This window comes from Enoplosus armatus, chromosome 3 (genome assembly GCF_043641665.1).
Source record: "Enoplosus armatus isolate fEnoArm2 chromosome 3, fEnoArm2.hap1, whole genome shotgun sequence".
Classification (NCBI taxonomy): domain Eukaryota; kingdom Metazoa; phylum Chordata; class Actinopteri; order Centrarchiformes; family Enoplosidae; genus Enoplosus; species Enoplosus armatus.
In genome coordinates this window covers 7,247,565-7,265,155 of record NC_092182.1, presented here as the reverse complement: position 1 = coordinate 7,265,155, position 17,591 = coordinate 7,247,565, and the positions used below count along the sequence as shown (strand labels likewise).

General features: G+C 41.8%; 1 protein-coding gene across 1 annotated transcript; it reads left to right on the top strand.

The window, feature by feature from the left end:
- Positions 1 to 2,540: 2,540 nt before the first annotated feature.
- LOC139282772 (monocarboxylate transporter 2-like) lies at positions 2,541 to 17,292 on the top strand. Its single transcript, XM_070902645.1, has 4 exons — positions 2,541 to 2,757; positions 8,254 to 8,397; positions 10,746 to 11,561; positions 16,997 to 17,292. The coding sequence occupies exons 1-4, from the start codon at positions 2,541 to 2,543 to the stop codon at positions 17,290 to 17,292; spliced, it is 1,473 nt and encodes a 490-aa protein (XP_070758746.1).
- The last annotated feature ends 299 nt before the right edge of the window (positions 17,293 to 17,591 follow it).

Sequence of the window (17,591 nt, the reverse complement as noted above, 5' to 3'; positions counted from 1 at the left end):
ACGGGGGCATCAGAATCAAAAACTGTTCCTCCTGATGAAGAATATCTGAAAAGTCTTACTCAGCGTTGCACTGAATCACTCTCCACTTCAGCAGTCCTTAGCTGCAAACTTTACGAAGCACCCTCCCGAACAAGCGGACTTGCATAACCAAGCGAGGGTGGTGCGTGTCGTGCGCTAATTCATCCAACAGCCATGAATCCGTCTTTACACGCCATCACACAGAGGACACAAATTGTTGGTGCTGCTTTTTTTTGTTTGTTTTTTTGACAATCTTGTATAGAAGAATTAAGTGTGACATTTTCAGTGCCGTCAATTTCCTCATGCAGGTTCCTGTGTCATCTTTGCACTACACATTTCCTTTGTATTGTATCTTAACGAAGAGTGCCCCTCTATCACGACAAAAGGTTTTAGTAACCCCACAGCAATCATCTGAAGAGATTTACATGGAAATGAACACCAGAGGAGTCACATTCAGTATGGACTTGAGGATATAATATAACTTCTCCAAGAGAAGATCCACTGTTGACTGAGCTGATTTTTAATTGACCCGGCTTTGAACAATGCCCTCAAAACAGCCCTCATCAAGTGTGAGAGGAGGTGTTGAGCTTCACCCACACGTCTACAGACGGCCATTCGAGAACCAGGAACGGAGAACTCTCAGGATTTCTACTGATACACAGTACTGTATTTAAATGTTTTTGTTATGTGTAATATACTGTACTATAGGTTTGCTGTACTTGCACAGTTTTTTAAACTTCAGTTTCTTTTTATAACTTGAAAAAATAGATGTGATTTTTCTTTTTTGTTGTCTCCAGTGGCTGTTTATTTTTTCTTTTTCTTTATGTAATTACCTATTTAGTTATGGTAGAGTAATCCTGCTCTGTTGAGGGAAAAAAAATGATTACCCGCACGAGTGATACATTTTGATTTTTCTTTCCCCTCTGTAGTACAGTAGTGTTTCTTTTGTAACATCTCACCGAAACTAAGCATTACAGATCAAGTAACTGCATTGTTACGCCACGATTTCAAACACCAGTCATGTGATACAACAAGCTAAAAACTGCTTTCTATGTTCAAGAGTTGGTGGCCTCAGGCTGCAGTACACAGCTCACTCTGGTCATCTCCGCGCATCATTTATGGGTGCTATTCCATTGTGTTCTTCATGCATTTTCCTCACTTTTACTTAGCTGGTTTGTCTGTTTTTGGGGTTTTGGGTTATAGTGGTGGTTGAGCTCAACTGTGAAATTCACATTGCACATAATTTGAAAATAAAACTATTAAAGGTGAAATGTGTTCGTTTTATTCTCTATTATTAACATGCGTGCTGTTGCATGTTTGAGTCAGCGCAGTCACTAGTTGCATTATGTAGTCAGCCCACTGTAAACTCACCCACAGCTGTAGGGTGCTGTAACAGTGTCAGACCGCAGTGTGACCTATAGGCTGAACTACATGCAGAGGAGACAAAGTTCTTCTACTATAATGAGCCTGAAAGTAGTTGAAACTGCGAGGAAACCCCCCCCAAGCCATCGCTGTGCCACGTGACCAGACGTCAAATAAAGCAGCAGGCTGAAACTTTGTCGAGACAAACGGGCTGAGAAGGCGCTCACTGAAAGGTAAGGGCCACTTAGACTGTGTAAAGTACATTTAGGAGCTTAACGTAACCGTCTTTAATGCTTTGAAAGTTACCGGTTTAACTCCGGCAGTGAAGTTACATGTAACACTGGTATCGATCGTTGTCCACGTGCGAATTGTGTCTCCTCCCATCCGACTTCGCGAGGAAGAGAAAGGACATCCACGAGCTTTTCCGTCATCGAAAACGTTCATCTGGAATTTGACACCATTAGACTCGTCCAGTGTAACTGTTGTAGACTTTTGGGGAACAAGAGCTGCGGTTAGGGTTGAGTGGGAAGTATCTGGTGGAGTTGTGAGTGGAGTCAAACATGTAATATAACGAGCGTCACAGATGCTATCTGCCCGACTGACTACTCAACAAGGACAAGCGAAACTTCACTTGTTGAAACAATGCATTAATAAGACAGATGTTACACTTCTCCCACCGTCGACAGCCTCATTAGTTAGGCATACTGTCACGTGCTATCTCTGTGTTCATTGTTGGAGGCAAAAACAATACTAAACTTTATTATTTAAAGGCCCAATAAGTAATGTATGACCATATAAATTACAGGCATATTCACATTTAGTAGTATATAACTGAAGAGCTTGATTTCATGGAAATCAGCATTTTGTGTTTCCCATCTCATCATTTTGAAATTATTGCTAGGTCAGCACTTTTGAGTTTACAAACATGACTTATGTAAACAAAGCTTTCACAGTCAGAAAACAGTGGACACTTTGACATAGTTGTCTTCCAATATTAATACACGTATTAAAATACCTGCCAATTAATGCGGGGACTACTCATTTGCTGACATTAAGTTAAAGTTTTACTATCAATTCTGCATTCAAATACTACAACATATGTTACCATTATGTTTTGATAATACCATGCCATGTATGTTTTCCACTCTTTGAACAGGAACATGTCCCCTGCTCCAGCACATGAGTTGGGCTACAAACCCCTGGATGGCGGTTGGGGGTGGATGGTGGTGGTTGGGGCCCACATTTCCATTGGTTTTGCTTACTCCACGCCCAAAGCCCTCTCCATCTTCTTCAAAGAGATCCAGGAGGACTTGAGGGCCAGCTACAGTGAGATAGCATGGATTTCCTCTATCATGCTAGCCGTCATGTATGCAGGGGGTGAGTCGATTCAGTCAATATTTGTTGCATTGGTATGCCCATGTGGAAAAAGAATCACTACTATCAGTGGCATTTCACTGTGAACAAATTAGCACTGTTGTTTTGCACATCAGCTACTTGATACTGTTGGAAAAAGGTAGGCTTAACATTCCTTTGCCTCTGTTCTCATATGTGCATACTACTTGGCAATATTCTCTTCTAGAAATGTGTCTTTTAATAGCCTACTTGTTAAATGTGTTGTGGAAAGGGGGTGGTCTCAGTCCATTTCAGTGTACATATTGCTTTGTGCATCCTTTTGTTTATCAGGTCTTTGATGCTTTTCTGCAGGAAAAACTTTTTGTCTTCCATTTTCAGTGTCAGTACTGTAAGTTGTACTGTAAGTAATTGTTTACATTTGAAATAGTAATTTGGCAAAAAAAAAAATGTAATCTTGGGTCATGAGATATTCAGTATTTGCATTTAAAAGCCCTGTTTATCTCATGCACACAATTTACACGCGAGGGACACGGTACACAGTCCTGCCACTGCATTCACACTACTCTACTGACCAACAGGTGATGGTAAAACCCCACGAAATGCAGCAATGCGCCAGCAAAGGCAGGGAAGAAGAGCACTGCTTGCTAGGAAACATGGATGTAAACAATGCTGGATTTAAAATTTAGCTTTTCAAATGTTTTATGAGGAAGAAAATGCACTTGACATGCTTGTTAGACGTTGCGTTTCGGTGAGTAACACTGACTGTAAACAGAACTTTTGTTTGTTTCCAAGAAAACTCCACAGTGCCTCTTTAAGATTCCACCTGTCTTTTACCAAAAGAAAAGTCAAAATGAGGAAGAGAGTTGGAAATAATAGTGAGAGAGACATAGCAGGATAGATCAACAGAGAAAGAGGGAGGCTCTACTGTATTTGAAAGGTCTGGTTTGTTAGCAATGGCTAGCTTGTCATTCCGTGCAGTCAGGGCCACATTGTCATTAGCGCAGCAGCATTTGTACTGATCACTGTTTTTTATTATTATTTTACAGATTGTGCCCCCTAAATACAATTTTTCAGTTTAGCCGATATTCAGCCACATTTTATGTCCCCATACATCCAAAACTTGTTGCGTTTCCTCATACAACAGTCAGTACAATTCATGGTAAATGTGGTCCTCTTGTGGTGAGCACAGTTCAAAATAGGTTTCACCTAATAGAAAAAAAGAGAAAGCCCAAATAAGCTGTTGATAGTGGATGTGTCCCTTAAAGTAATTCAAAAAGTGTTTTCAGTGCAATTTTCAAGAAAACATTTTTTCGTATTGCTCAGACTCTTGATTAGGTTAAAGGTTGATAAAACACATCTATCAGGAGAAAAGTTGAGTATATGTAATTGGTAAAAATGTCATGACATGGGAAGGAAACAAGAAAAAAATCACCAAAAAAGTTGAAAACAGTCCTCTCTGTTTCTAAGCTACCTCAAACATATCTTTGGTATTGCTGCGCTGCAATTTCTCAGCAGCTGCCATCTATGTTGATATATCTGTGATAAGCTAATATCAGCAGATATATGCTATATCAATAAACCACCTAGTAACGATAAATACAATAACTTTAAATCCAGAGTTGCAGCAGAGCTGGAATTCAGTGTAGTGTGAGGTCACATACTCTGAGGCCATCACAGGTTCTGTAGTCAACGCCTCTAAATCAATACTCTTTACACGGCTAGAGAATGCATTTATATTGGCCTGCAAATAACAGCCGGCCTGCAGGTTAACCAGGCTGAGCTGGGGTTTTTTTTTCTCTAGCTCTTTTTGTATTGTATTGTGTTGTGTTCCCTTAGGGCTCCTACACACCAAGTTCACCTCAAAGAACTAGCACTAATAATGGTCTGCTGATCAAACACTCTTTAAATCGCCTTTTCAGGCACATCTTGTGTTAAAAGTTGCACTTGAACACACCACAAAGAGTATAGCTAACGGCCAGCTGACTGCAGGCACGCATGCTGTGTCTCATCAATTGGTATCATGGCCAAAAGTAAATCCCAGTTTTACAGCAAAAACAAAAAATCTGTCTTGGCATCTGTCTTCTCTACAAAGAAAACAACTGTATACTCATTTGGCCCAGATAGATAATTGACTAATTGACTTCACATGAGTTACTGCACCCACTGAAACAGTGTGCCTAATAAGAGGAATGTTGTCAGCATATATTAATCACCTGACTTAAATTTAACTATCCACACTGAGCTGTTTACTTTGAGTCATTCAGGTTCAACATGCAGGTTCATACAGAATGTATCTAAGTCATTTTTACTGTTTTTTAAAAGTGAAAATAAAAAGGTCTGGAAAAATACGCAAAATAATACAAAAAACATAATTTTGCACAGTAGACATCCTGTTAAGGATCTTGTGACCAGATGAATCTTGTGACCCTTAAAGGCCTTGTTCAGACAGACAACAGCACTGCTGGAAGAAACATGGCCTCCTCATTCCTTTGAATGGGACTTCTATGTTTACGCAGCATGGGGGTGCCAACACAGAGGGCTCCAGCAAAAAAAAGGCACGGTTGTCTGGCCAAAAAACTGTACCTGGCTCAACATTTGCTGCACCTCAATGCAAGGTCCTGCTGGCCAATCAAATACATGGAAGCTCACATCCCTGGTATATTACTATGTAACGAGAACAGTGCCTCACATGTTTTATAGTTGGCACTAAACAACCTCCGCTTTATTAGTTCCTGCCAGTGTCTCCTCTGCTTTTGTGTTTCCTCCAGCTTGTTAGTTAACAGTTGGAAGCTCCGAGTTGCTGGATCCACATTACATCTTGCCACTCGTGTCTGAACCCATTTCTTTGTTTCAGACTGTTTTTTATTAGTGTTTTATTAGTGACATTATTTTCATTGGCCACAAAGGAGGCCTGGGTTTGATTTCCAATGAGTGCAGTAGTTGAATCTACCAAAACAAAATGCAAAGTACTACTCGTCCCTTTTTTAAATACAACATACTATTGATAGGTCACAGGATACGCATGCCACATCACTGCTTCCACAAAACCATCTGAGGAAGCTGACATGACTTTTACACAATGTGTTTGGTCTCGTTCCACTCTATAGGTGTTTGGAGTACTTTGGAAAACTCATTAGATGACACAAATTATGACGAATTAATAGTCTCATGGAGGCTTTACGTGAATTTATCAGTAGCCGTTTTCAAGGTTACAGGGTGTGTGACTCACCTGCACTCGACTCAGAGAGGCCTAACTGGTGAAATATTCCCCTCCATCGTGGCTCAGGCACAGGGCTTTATCATATTGTCCTTGGCAAGGCTTCAGCAATGTCACCCAGTGGAGGAGAGAGACAGGGGGAATATATCAGAGGGAGGTTCAGCACACTGGGGTCTGACACCCCGTCCCCTTGGGAGGGACATGACAGCCTTTTCCGAGAACCTCTGACTCAAGAAGTCCGAATGATGAAGTTATAATGGAAGTAGAAATGGTGGAAGTGCGGGAGATGCCCTATTGTGACACAGCTACAGAGAGAAAGATGATGTATCTTTGACCCCCGCAGTCACCTGGTTAACTGTATAAACATCAGGATGGATATTTTTATTTCATGTACTGTAGTTACAGTGGTTCAGCAGGTACAGTTGCTGAGGACAATTCTGTACATCTCAGCATAAAGCCAGAAAGAAAGAAAAAAATGAAAGAAAAACTGTTCATTGTGACTCAGGTGTGATTTTTTTTTTATGTGAATATGCATATAATAATTGATGTATTTCTAGTGCACAGTTAATTACATAAGCACACATGAGAACATCTTTAAGGGAATTTTATTTCAGATCTCCCAGCAAGTTGGCAGCTTGTCAGACAGAAGTAAGCTGCAGAAAAGGTGTAGCTGCTTTATTCTCCTCTCAAACATGTCTATACTGTAGAGCTGAAACAATTAGTCGATTCATTGATTAGGTGATTGACAGGAAATATATCATCAACTCTTCTGATAATCAAGTAATTGTTTGAAGTTGTTTTTCAGGCAAGAATGGCAAACATTCTGGTTTCAGCGTCTAAATTGTAAAGATTTACTGTGTTTTGACGTAAACAGTAATTCTTTGACGTTTTATAGACCAAATGATTCATTGATTGATTTGTAAACAACGTGCAGATTCATTGATAATGATAGTTAATGATAATAAATAATCATAATATGCAGTCCTGTATCTTGGAATTACAGTGTATTTGTTAGTGGAGGAACACCGCTTGGTTACTGTTCACATGAACCTCATGACTTATAGAATTACAGGCAGTGTGACATGCTAACAGACCCCAGTGTAAAGTAATGCACTGCAGAGGCAAAAGCAAAGCGTGGGAAATACATTGATTTGCGTTGAGTTGTGTTCTGTTGTTGATGGTCAAAAGTGTGTTTTAATGTGGTCCAAACTGTTTTTGTTAGTTTGGCCTATGTGCTCCTGCTTTTGTTTGACATCCAGTTTAGTTAGCTGGTGCTAGACAGCCATAATATGTCAAATGTGTGTGATGGTTAGCTTGTTGTAGAATTCTGCCTACAAGCCACCAAAAACTGACGGATGCTGTATTTAATGGTTTTCAACAAGAAAGAAGGTTTTGTAGAAAAACATTTTTCAATCCCATAATCGGTACAGTACAATCCACATATGAAGGTGGTGAATAAACGTTTAATTAAGAAAACGATATTAGGAATGCATCATACAAATCCTTCACAGCTGGTGTAACGATCATAAATATACAAATATATGCACTTTTGAAGAAATTCAGAATGTGCTTTTGTTCACACATTCAGTTTAAGGCATACTTTCCCTCTTAGCGTTATTCTTTTTTTCCTCATGCGCTGAGAAATTAATCATCAGCCATGGTAAACATGCTCTTGAAGACAGTAGGTGTTTGCCAAACATATAATCCTCTTATTGCTATCTGGGCTGTTTTCAATTATCACCAGCCACACAGAGGCCCCTCACACCACTGCCTTGAAAAGCTGCAGCATGTTTCAATAATCATGGCGGCCCGCATATTAGTTTGATTGATGCACTCCCCATTCTTCTATATGAATTGAGTAAAATAAATATATATTCAAATGAGTGGTTTCTATAGCGAGGAGAAGAAAGAAGTTGTCATTATGGCATGTGGCAGAAGGACTTGTGGTGCAATGTCACTCTTTCAGGTAAGGTTATGAATGAAGGGAAGACTGACAGCATATAAAACACTGTTTAATTGCTGATTGATCACTGAGTGTAGCATTTGACATCATCAGTGGAGAGTATAATGAGTTGCCAAGTTGCTTCGCAGTGGACGCAAAAGTGTGGTGGTGTTTCATCACACGCTGGGATGTTCTTTTGCCCTTGGTTTAGACGTAGAGTGAGACCTGGTGCTGTTGTGTGAACCCTTGGCCATTAGCAGTAGGTTAGTTAATGAAGTTACTAACTTGACTAATAACTGTTAATATTGATCATTCTGAACCACTTTCTCTGTCTTTCTGTTTGTCTTCCTCCTCTTCGCAGGACCAGTGAGCAGTGCGTTGGTCAGTCGCTTTGGAAGCAGGCCAGTAGTCATTCTGGGTGGACTGATGTGTGGTGTCTCTATGGTAACCGCTTCTTTTGGGGCCTCCATTGTTTACCTCTACTTTTGCATCGGTGTCATTGGAGGTACAGTACTTGGATATTTTTTTTAATATAGTCCTGTCTTGTGACACTGCTGCCATCACAGCTTCAGCCAGGTTGATAGATTTTGCTGCTTGCAAACCGGCCTCGGGAATCCGTAATTATTGATAATTGACAATTAGTTGATCAAAGCCAAAGCTAAGACAGTGTGTCCAACTAATTTCACGATATGGATCCCAGACTTGTTTATCTCTTTTCTTACCATTCCCATCAGCCCTGGTTAAGACCCTCTGAGGTAGGGAATGTCTGCAACTTTTCACTTCCTTTCAGAATCTCTGGGTTGCCAGATCTGCTTTCCTTGACTAGGCTGCCATGCTGTTCCTCGGGGCCCAGGGCATCTACCCTAGCTCCTGGGGTGCAGTTAGAGCACCAAGGGGACCAGGACCAGGACGGTAATTAAGACAGAACCGTCCCTGATCCCAGAGAGCATGGTCTTTCGTGGCCTTCTGTACTCTCCCGTAGGCTCCCATCATGGTCGTCACATGGGGGCTCCCTGCCACCCTGCGAGGCTCATTACCCTGCCAAGGACTGCTGTGAAGGATTAATAGGCCCAGCGAGTAGCCGGGCCATGTGTGGTGCCCGGGGGCATGTGTGTGCCCTGCTCTGCTCCCCTGTGCCCTGGCGCACCTAGCAGACCTAGCAGACATGCAGACATATGCTTACACACATGCATACACAAATACACACACATAAGATAACCATTTAGTTGAAAATCACCCCAGACTCAGTGAGCAGCTTTTAGTAAGTACTTATCCTTGTACATACAGCCCAGATTCCAAATTTAATTTACTGGTCCTTCTTTGTTGTCCCTCTGCACCTTTTTTTAGGAGGAGAGTCATTTTGAGGTAGGCATGAACAATCCAGGTCATGGCATTATACAGGGATACAGTTGTGGATTCATATGAGGCATCGAGGTCAGCATATTGGATGTTCAAGATCTGAAAGGTTCACATTTCTGATTATGTGGGACAGGGAATGACGTTCAAGTGATAAATTGTTCAAGATATAGGCTGTTTAGAGCAGTGACAGTGTGCAGGGGGGTAGGGCATTCCTCTAAAACCCTTACATATGGTTTATCTGAGAGGCAGTGAAGTATTAGGCAGTTTCATCATTTTTTGTTACCCAGGGTTCAAATCCCCGGTGGTGGTAGGTACCCCTATCTTGGTGGTGTTATCCGACAAACACAATGGGCAGAGTTTGGTGGTGGGATGGATCATGTCCTTGTCACTGCAGTTGCGAGTCCTACTGGTTGGTTAGGGTACCCGTCTGGAAGGGAGTGGATCGTATGTCTTGTCGTGCCTCGCCAGGGCAATAGTGGAGTCAGCAGTGACAAGGATTGTGAGAAAACAGGCACAAAAAAGAAAAAAACAAAACAGTCGAGAGTTGAATTAAATTTTTTGCTCAAAGCTGAGCAAAACTGTGAGGTGTGTGTTGTAGTGCCATACATCAGTTTATCCAAGACTTAAATGGTTGTGTCAGACGCCACTCGGACATTTAAATGTAAATAGGGCACCAGAAATTAATTTAATCCCTTTGTCGAAAACGGGCCTGTGGCCATTGCTTGTGGGAGCAGAGGGGGAAAGTTGCTGTGGTTTTTGATGTCGACATACCTACAACAACTATTCTGAGGTGCCCTGGTTGGCTGCCTTGGCAGAACAGACACAGTCCAACACACACTCTGTATCTTCCCCATTGCTTGGAGTAACTTGTTATGTAACCCTTACTTACAGTAGCAATTCTATGACTAATTAATGCTGCATTCTTTGTGAATTATTGTTATTTTAAGCTGTAATGCAAAACAATGTTTCATGTCTGTGTTAAATGTGTATATATAGGGATACTGTCAAATCAAGGTTGCTGTTCCCTTTTTATTGAAGAAAACTGTGTGGTAATCCTCTGTTTGGATTCACAAAAAAACAAATATCTTTTTCCTTGCGCTTTATCCTGGGACTAGAGACAAGACAATTAAATTGTCTTTGGAAAGGGAGAATATAGCGCCCCAACTATCTACCTGTAGCTCTCCATCTTCATGGAAAATGAGGTGCTGTTAAATTGAATTTTTGGGTAAAAAGGCAAGCGAGTGAATATATTACCCAGACTCTCTAATTTATTTCTACTTAAATGGAGAAATTATTTCTGAAATAATTCCAGCATTCTGTAATGAGATTTTAGCCAGCAAAAGTGAAATGAGATGGAACCTTAATGAGTGCCAAACAGAATCAGTCTTAATTTCATTTAGTGAGTACCTGTTGAAGTTGAGGTTCAGGAAGGTTTTCTTGCTTAGCATTTTTGAAATGTGACTGTGTTTTTTTCTCCAATCTGTCTACACACAGGTTGTGGACTCTGCTTAAACCTCAATGCATCTCTCACCATCATCAGCAAGTATTTCCTGGTCAAGCGTCCTCTAGCCAACGGACTAGCCATGGCCGGGAGTCCAGTGTTTCTGTGTTTCCTCGCCCCCGTCAACCAATATTTACTGGTAAAGTTTGGCTGGAGAGGAAGTCTCCTCATCCTCGGGGGTCTGATGCTCAATTGTTGTGTTGCTGGGGCCCTGATGAGGCCTGTTATTTTACCTCGTGAGACTTCCCCTTGTGCACCACAGAAGAAAGTGGAGGAACAGCCAAACAAGTGCTACACTAAGCTAAAAGAAAGCTGCATGACGAATGCTAAGACGTTCTTGGATTTGTCCTTCTTCAAGGATAGAGGCTTCGTCATTTACCTCATTGGGAACGTGATGTTCATCTTCGGTGCCTATGCACCCATCGTGTTCCTGTCGGCCTATGCTATTAACCAAGGCGTAGAGGAGTACTCCGCAGCCTATCTGCTCTCTATTATGGGCTTCGTGGACATGTTTGTTCGGCCTGGCACTGGCCTGGTTGCCAACAGTGAGTGGATCAGGCCCAGGATCCAGTACTTCTTCAGCTTTGCAATGGTTTTCAACGGCATGTGTCACTTAATGTGCCCACTGATCAAGAGCTACACCTTCCTAGTGGTCTATGCAGTGTTTTTCGGCGTGGGTTTCGGCATGGTTTTCGCCCTGATATTTGAATGCCTGATGGACCTGATGGGACCTCAACGCTTCCCCAGTGCTGTTGGACTGGTCACCATCATTGAGTGCATCCCCATGCTACTTGGACCCCCTGCTGCAGGTAACTGTGCACATTGGACACCATCAGCTATCCATTTACAGACCTGACAGAATCAGTCTTAGTCACAGCAAAATACTTTTCCATATCTGGGTTGTTGAAATAAATGGCCAGTTTGAAGCAAGCAATTTTGCAAACAATATAGTAAACCGAATTACAAAAGAGAAATTCTGTCTTTCTCCCTTTGTGTGTGTATCTCTGTCTTAGTCATGGGCTGAGCATTATGTTGCAGTAGAGCTCAGTTACCTGTTGGGGTGTCATTACAGAATGAGTAGGATTATCATTGGTGAGTAGGGGTGTTTTGGGGTGCATGAGTGGTCCACAAAAAAGCAGTAATTGGTCATGGCTATTTACTGCTGTAAAGAAGCTGGCTGTACTCATTGCTCAGGCTTGTATGACATGTCTACTGTAGGATTTTGCCTCCATACACATTAAGGAACATTTGGAACACAGGAACAGCTAAGAAGCTGAGCTTGAGTGCATCCTTGGCATTTGTTGCATCAGTGTACTACACTATCAAAAGGGCAACAGAGTCACAGTTCCGCTATCTGCTATACCATACTATAAAAAGTTGTTTCCAAAGAGTTGTTAGTAAGTACCATACTGCTTTTGACTTTTTTAGCCTATTAAGTATAAAGTAAGTATGGCCCTATATGTAAGGCAAAGGTGTTAAATTGTGAAGAGCTTACTGTTTACTACTGGTGTTGTGATTTAGATCAGGCAGTGGCTGCAAAAATGAGAAGTTCTGCAAACATAAGCGTGGGTGGCCTGGTCGCCGCCCACAACCTTGATTTTGCTCAGCATTCATACATATATGAAAGATTGAAGTGAAAGGCACGGGCAGTTCAGTCTGATTATCAGGCGAAGACAAGGACGAGCTTGAGGTTTAATGCCTTGAGGGCAGCAAGAAGTCAATAACAATAACAAGTACCTACTATATAGTGTGGGTATATGTCCTGGTGTTGGGTGGTTGGGGACTGAAGAGATGTTTTTTCTGCCTGTGACACAAAATGTTGAGCGATATTGCAGATGTGATATTGAAAACAACAGACACACAGATAAAACATAGTCTCACAGAAGTCCCCTGAGTTACTCTCCTGCCTGTGTGTCATGTGCAGTCATTGGATCTAGTAAATCAATTTAGTAGTGGAGTCGCTCTGCCTTGCCTGAATTAAATAGCTCCCAACTTCACGTCAGAATTGGCAAGGGAAGGGAAAAAAGTAGACCCCAGATTAGATCAGAGTAGATTATCAAGGTGGGTTGATAATGTACCCATGGATTTACAGACAACTTAAAGAAAACTTGAAGTCCAACTGAAATGAAATAGTTTTTTTTATACAGCATACATATCTTCTCTATAAATCAGAAACCTAAAGGGAGGAATGTATAATTGATCTATTTCAACGGAATACTGTGGAGCCCTTATTTCGATACAGCCAATCAAATCTTTGCAGAGCAGACGGTCACACTGAGCCAAACAGCAGCCTGCTACACGACACAAGAGCCACAGACTTTGAACAACAACAACAACCAGATCAGCTTTCCCTTCTTAACTCTCTTTCTTATCTAACTTACAAACATGAACACACGTCTTGTCCTGCACCTCAACGTCTGCTTGTTGAACGAGTGACCAAACAAACATTCACCGGGGAAAAGTGCACTGTGGGCAAGATAGCTAATCGATAGCTAGATAGCTGCTCAGCTGCAGCACATTAAACAGCATGTAAACGTACCTGCACATGTCAGTCCGTTTAGATGTTGCTGTACTTTTTTAGTACCACTAACCACACGCTTTCTGCCCATGACATACGTATAGGCTACAGCGCAAGTTTGTTTGCGTTGTCTCTCTCTGACGGTAACACCTGCCAGCTGCTGTCAATCAAACACAGACACTGACACGCCCCTCCAGCCGGCTGAGGCGAAGAGGAGCGTTGGCTGTCGCAGACCTCTCTGGTCAAGTCTTTAGTCTTCAATGGATCATATGAATAATTAAGACAATATTAATTCAGAAATGAATATATTGTCAGTGGGGATTCATGTCATGGGTCAGGCTCACTTTAGTTATTGTTATTTCTCAGCATCAACCTACACACTGGATTATTGTCCTCTTTTTGTTTATCAAATACAAGAAAAAGCCCTTTTTCATCTGATGACTTATATCTCCAGCATGCTTAAGTCTCTGAAGTGTTGGACAGCTACCTTCATGGTCTAAATAACTGTAATCAGAAGGATATTGTTTTCCCTCTCTGCTTCCTTGCCATTTTCAAGATAAGTCCTCTTGTGAAAAAGCCCACGATAAAACATTCTTCTCTTGATTCAGTAAAAACAGAAGCGTGGAAGCTTATGACAGTCACAGGCTCTGAGCCACTGGGGAAAATAGTTTTCGAGTGACAGTTTGTCATCGATAGGACAAAAGCACTTTGAATTGACGCCTTGCTGTTGGCGTCAGAGCCTGTAACAGCTGGCAAGTGGCAGGTCGGAAATAAGTTCTTCTAGCATGTAAATGTATCAATGCTTTCTGCTGAGGTAGCTACTTTGTTGTGAAATGATCCTAAAGAAAAAGTTCCACTGTGCTGCACGCATGCTGTGTAACAAACTGCACAAGAAGTAAAAGTTACACACCCGCAGTTTCACTGCATTCTTAAAAGTCAGGAGCCGTCTTGAGTATGGCATTGCAGTGAAATGATGATTTTTCACGTCATTGATCAATGGCACTTGGATTTGTCAATGATGGCGTGGCACAATAAGTTGGGAAAGTTTGTTACTCGCTAGTCAACACAGGTGTAGTTTAGAGCTAAAGAGATTAGTTGATTAATTGACTAGTCGGTCAATATGAAAATAATCAACTATTTTGATAATCATTTCATTCTTTTTCAAGTAAAAAATTCTCTCATTCCAGCTTCTCAATTGTAAGGCTTTGCTGCTTTTCTCTGTTTTCTATCATTGTAAACTGAATGTCTTTGGTTTTTGGATCCGTTGGTCAGAAAGAAAGACGGTGGGCGGTGGGCGCCAATATGCACAGCCCACCGTCTTAGAGAGGCCTGTTTAATGTGTCCTAGATAAAAACACTGAGGACGTACAGTGCTGTAGCTGCACATGACTTAATCAGCTGTGCATAAGTTGAAAGACATCAACTTGGGCTCTGGAAAACTGTGCCAGACATTTTTCACAGTTTCAGACCTTTTATAGACTAACAAAAAAAATCTATGAAGAAAATAATTGTTAGTTGCAGCCCTAGTCATTATTTATAAAATACAAACTCACAAACTGGTCTCAGAGGGCTTCTGTACAGCATACGCTTTTAAGACTCTTTATCTTTAGATCTTCTGTTTGGAAATCACCACAAACAAAACACAAAGTTACAAAATAAAAAATGCAATAAAAAATGCATTATGGTTGGTTGCACTCAGGATGGTCTCACTGATCCTTGAAATTTGACTGTGTAGTGTATCCTGCAGTAAGATGTGAAGTTTGCTGCAGTCACTAATTAAAAAACAACTTAGACCTCCCCTCTAAGTTATACTCCAACATGCTAGAAAACTTGTTTGTTGTCTGATAATTCACCTGTTGCAGAGGCCATTGACAATACAGCTTTTTATGTGGAACGACTGAGCTAGATGGCTTAAAACTAAAAAAGTTCATGCTCTACTTAACTCTGCTTAGCCCATGTGATGAACTATCGGACTATCAAAATGGCCAAGGCTCCTATATGGTGCTCGGCTTGTGCCCCAATCACGTAGTCAACTTTCAAGTTCACTTAGAGAGGCCTGTTTAATGTGTCCTAGATAAAAACATTGAGGACGTACAGTGCTGTGGCTGCACATGACTTAATCAGCTGTGCATATCGGCGCCCACCGACAAACTTCTCCTTTGCCTCCAACCCGAGTTTTAATGAGGTGAAAATGTATAGGCCCCCCAGTTTGTCTGGTGCGACCCTGTTCTGAGGCGCTCATTTAATAGGGTAAATAAGTGCCTCCCTGCACGTCTAACATTCTCCTCCAGAGGGCACAGTCGTTGTCTCCCCTAACTAGTCTGCTTGTTACTGCTCCCCCAAACCTCCGGGTCAATCCAATTAGGAGGAAGTGAGGTAAGTGGGTGTAATTAGCCTTTTGCTTTGGGTGTTTAATGACGCTCAGTTCAAACTCTCGTCATTGAAGTCCTGTACCTGGGCCATAATTAAGCTGTGAATACTTAAAAAAAAAAAAAGAGGTGACTATGCCAGATGGGCTTAATTACCGTTCAGCCAATCAAGAGTTGTCTTAATGAGGGTGATGGTCATGTGCATACACGCAGCAGATGAGTGCTATCAATCAGATGATACAGGCTGCATTGAGATGGCTGAAACTGATCCAAATGCAAAGTGACCCCTGCTAGTGAAGTACAGTACAGTAAATGCACACACACACACACACACACACAATCACAATCATCATTGTTAGTCTTTAAGATGGTAATTGGTGTACTGAAGGACCTATAAAGGAAACTGCCCTTTGATTTATAAGATTTTGATAAGATACTATAACGTGCTGTGCAATAAAGGTGGCTTCCAATCTGTTTAGTAATGGAGTCAGCCTTTGCCAAAGATTTGTTGGCGTTTGGAGGGGGAAAAAATGACCCAGATTGTCAGAAACACCCCTGAGTTTGGCGATAATGTGATAATAAACAAGCGGTTAAATCAATTTTACAAAGTATATATCTCCCCTTTTGTTCCCTTTTCTGAATTTGTTGAAAGTTTTGTTTGATAATTTAGGTAACTTTAAGGACCATAAAGTGAACACATTCCTTCTGAAAAAGATTCAGATATTAAATCACTCTTCCATTGATTCATCGAGGCTCTAAAATTGTGTAAAGGAGGGATTGTAATACAGTGAGATGGACAGGCAGACAGGCCGCCATACATGCTGAGACTGAGAGATAGCGACACTTGCCCATCGATCCATGTCTGGGTGGGGGGTCGAGGTGCGGTTGAGACTCTGAAAACCTGGAGGCTTAAATCTGATCTAAACTACATTTGTCACTTTTTCTGCAGAATTGGGCTCGATATTTATGGCTCTGAGAATGGGCCTCTCTTCTGATTCGTTTTGGTAGCAGCCGTCCAAATTGCCTTCCCAGAGATGCAGCGAGAGCCAGGAAGGGTGTAATGGCCCTCTGTCATTTCCGACATGGCTCTTCTCAAATTGGCCCGCGCTCACTCTCACTCTCTTGCAAACACACACACACACACACACACAAGCCAAATCTGAGTCTTGCTCTTCACCTTCAAACTTGTAAAGTGGTCAAATGAAGATACTACTCAGTGACACATTGTGCTTTGCTTGTCATGGTGTGCAACATTTCCAAGTGTGTTCTGGTTTATACAGACAGTAAAATGGGTAGAACCGACGCTGGCTTGGTTTGAAATATAATATCTTTGCACCCTTCTGCCCTTCTCCTCACAGGGTTACTGGTGGACATCTTTGGTGACTACAAGCACCTTTTCTTCATGTGTGGCTCAGTGATCGTGACCGGCGGGCTCTTCCTCTTCGTCATGAACATCTACAACTACCACATGCTGGAAAAAGAGAAGACGGCAAAGAACACAGAGCAAAACCAACAAAACCCAGAGACCCAGGACCAGGTGAGCGTCTCAGAGGCAGGGATGAAACAGACCCCTGAGGCAGCGATGGAACTAACTGAGCCTGAGGCTAAAGAGAAGAATGGAGCCCAGAGACATCTGTGGCCGGAGAACGCATAAACTCCAGATTAAATGTGAATGAAATGTAATTCTCCAGTCTGGTGCCGTTAACTCATCGCAGAAGAAGAGGGTGCAACGAGATGATGAAAGAGTGCCAGTACATGTAAACCACGTATGTATTTGAGGAAGGTCACAGTCTCCTCATCGTTCTGATGTTTTCCTCTGACACTATGTTTAGTATCGTCAGTGGAGCATTACATGCTTCATGTACATCAGGATTTATTCCGTCATTAAGTCTGCTTCCCTTGCACTTCGTCGCAGTGTGCTTTTATCGATAGTTTTCCACCTCAAACATGAGT

What these genes read in the sequence shown, in the direction of transcription:
- LOC139282772 (XM_070902645.1), top strand. Translation starts at nt 2,541, where the DNA reads ATGTCCCCTGCTCCAGCACATGAGTTGGGCTACAAACCCCTGGATGGC. An exon ending in AGCCGTCATGTATGCAGGGG is followed by an intron (nt 2,758 to 8,253) that starts GTGAGTCGATTC and finishes TCCTCTTCGCAG; the next exon opens with GACCAGTGAGCAGTGCGTTG. An exon ending in ACTTGGACCCCCTGCTGCAG is followed by an intron (nt 11,562 to 16,996) that starts GTAACTGTGCAC and finishes TTCTCCTCACAG; the next exon opens with GGTTACTGGTGGACATCTTT.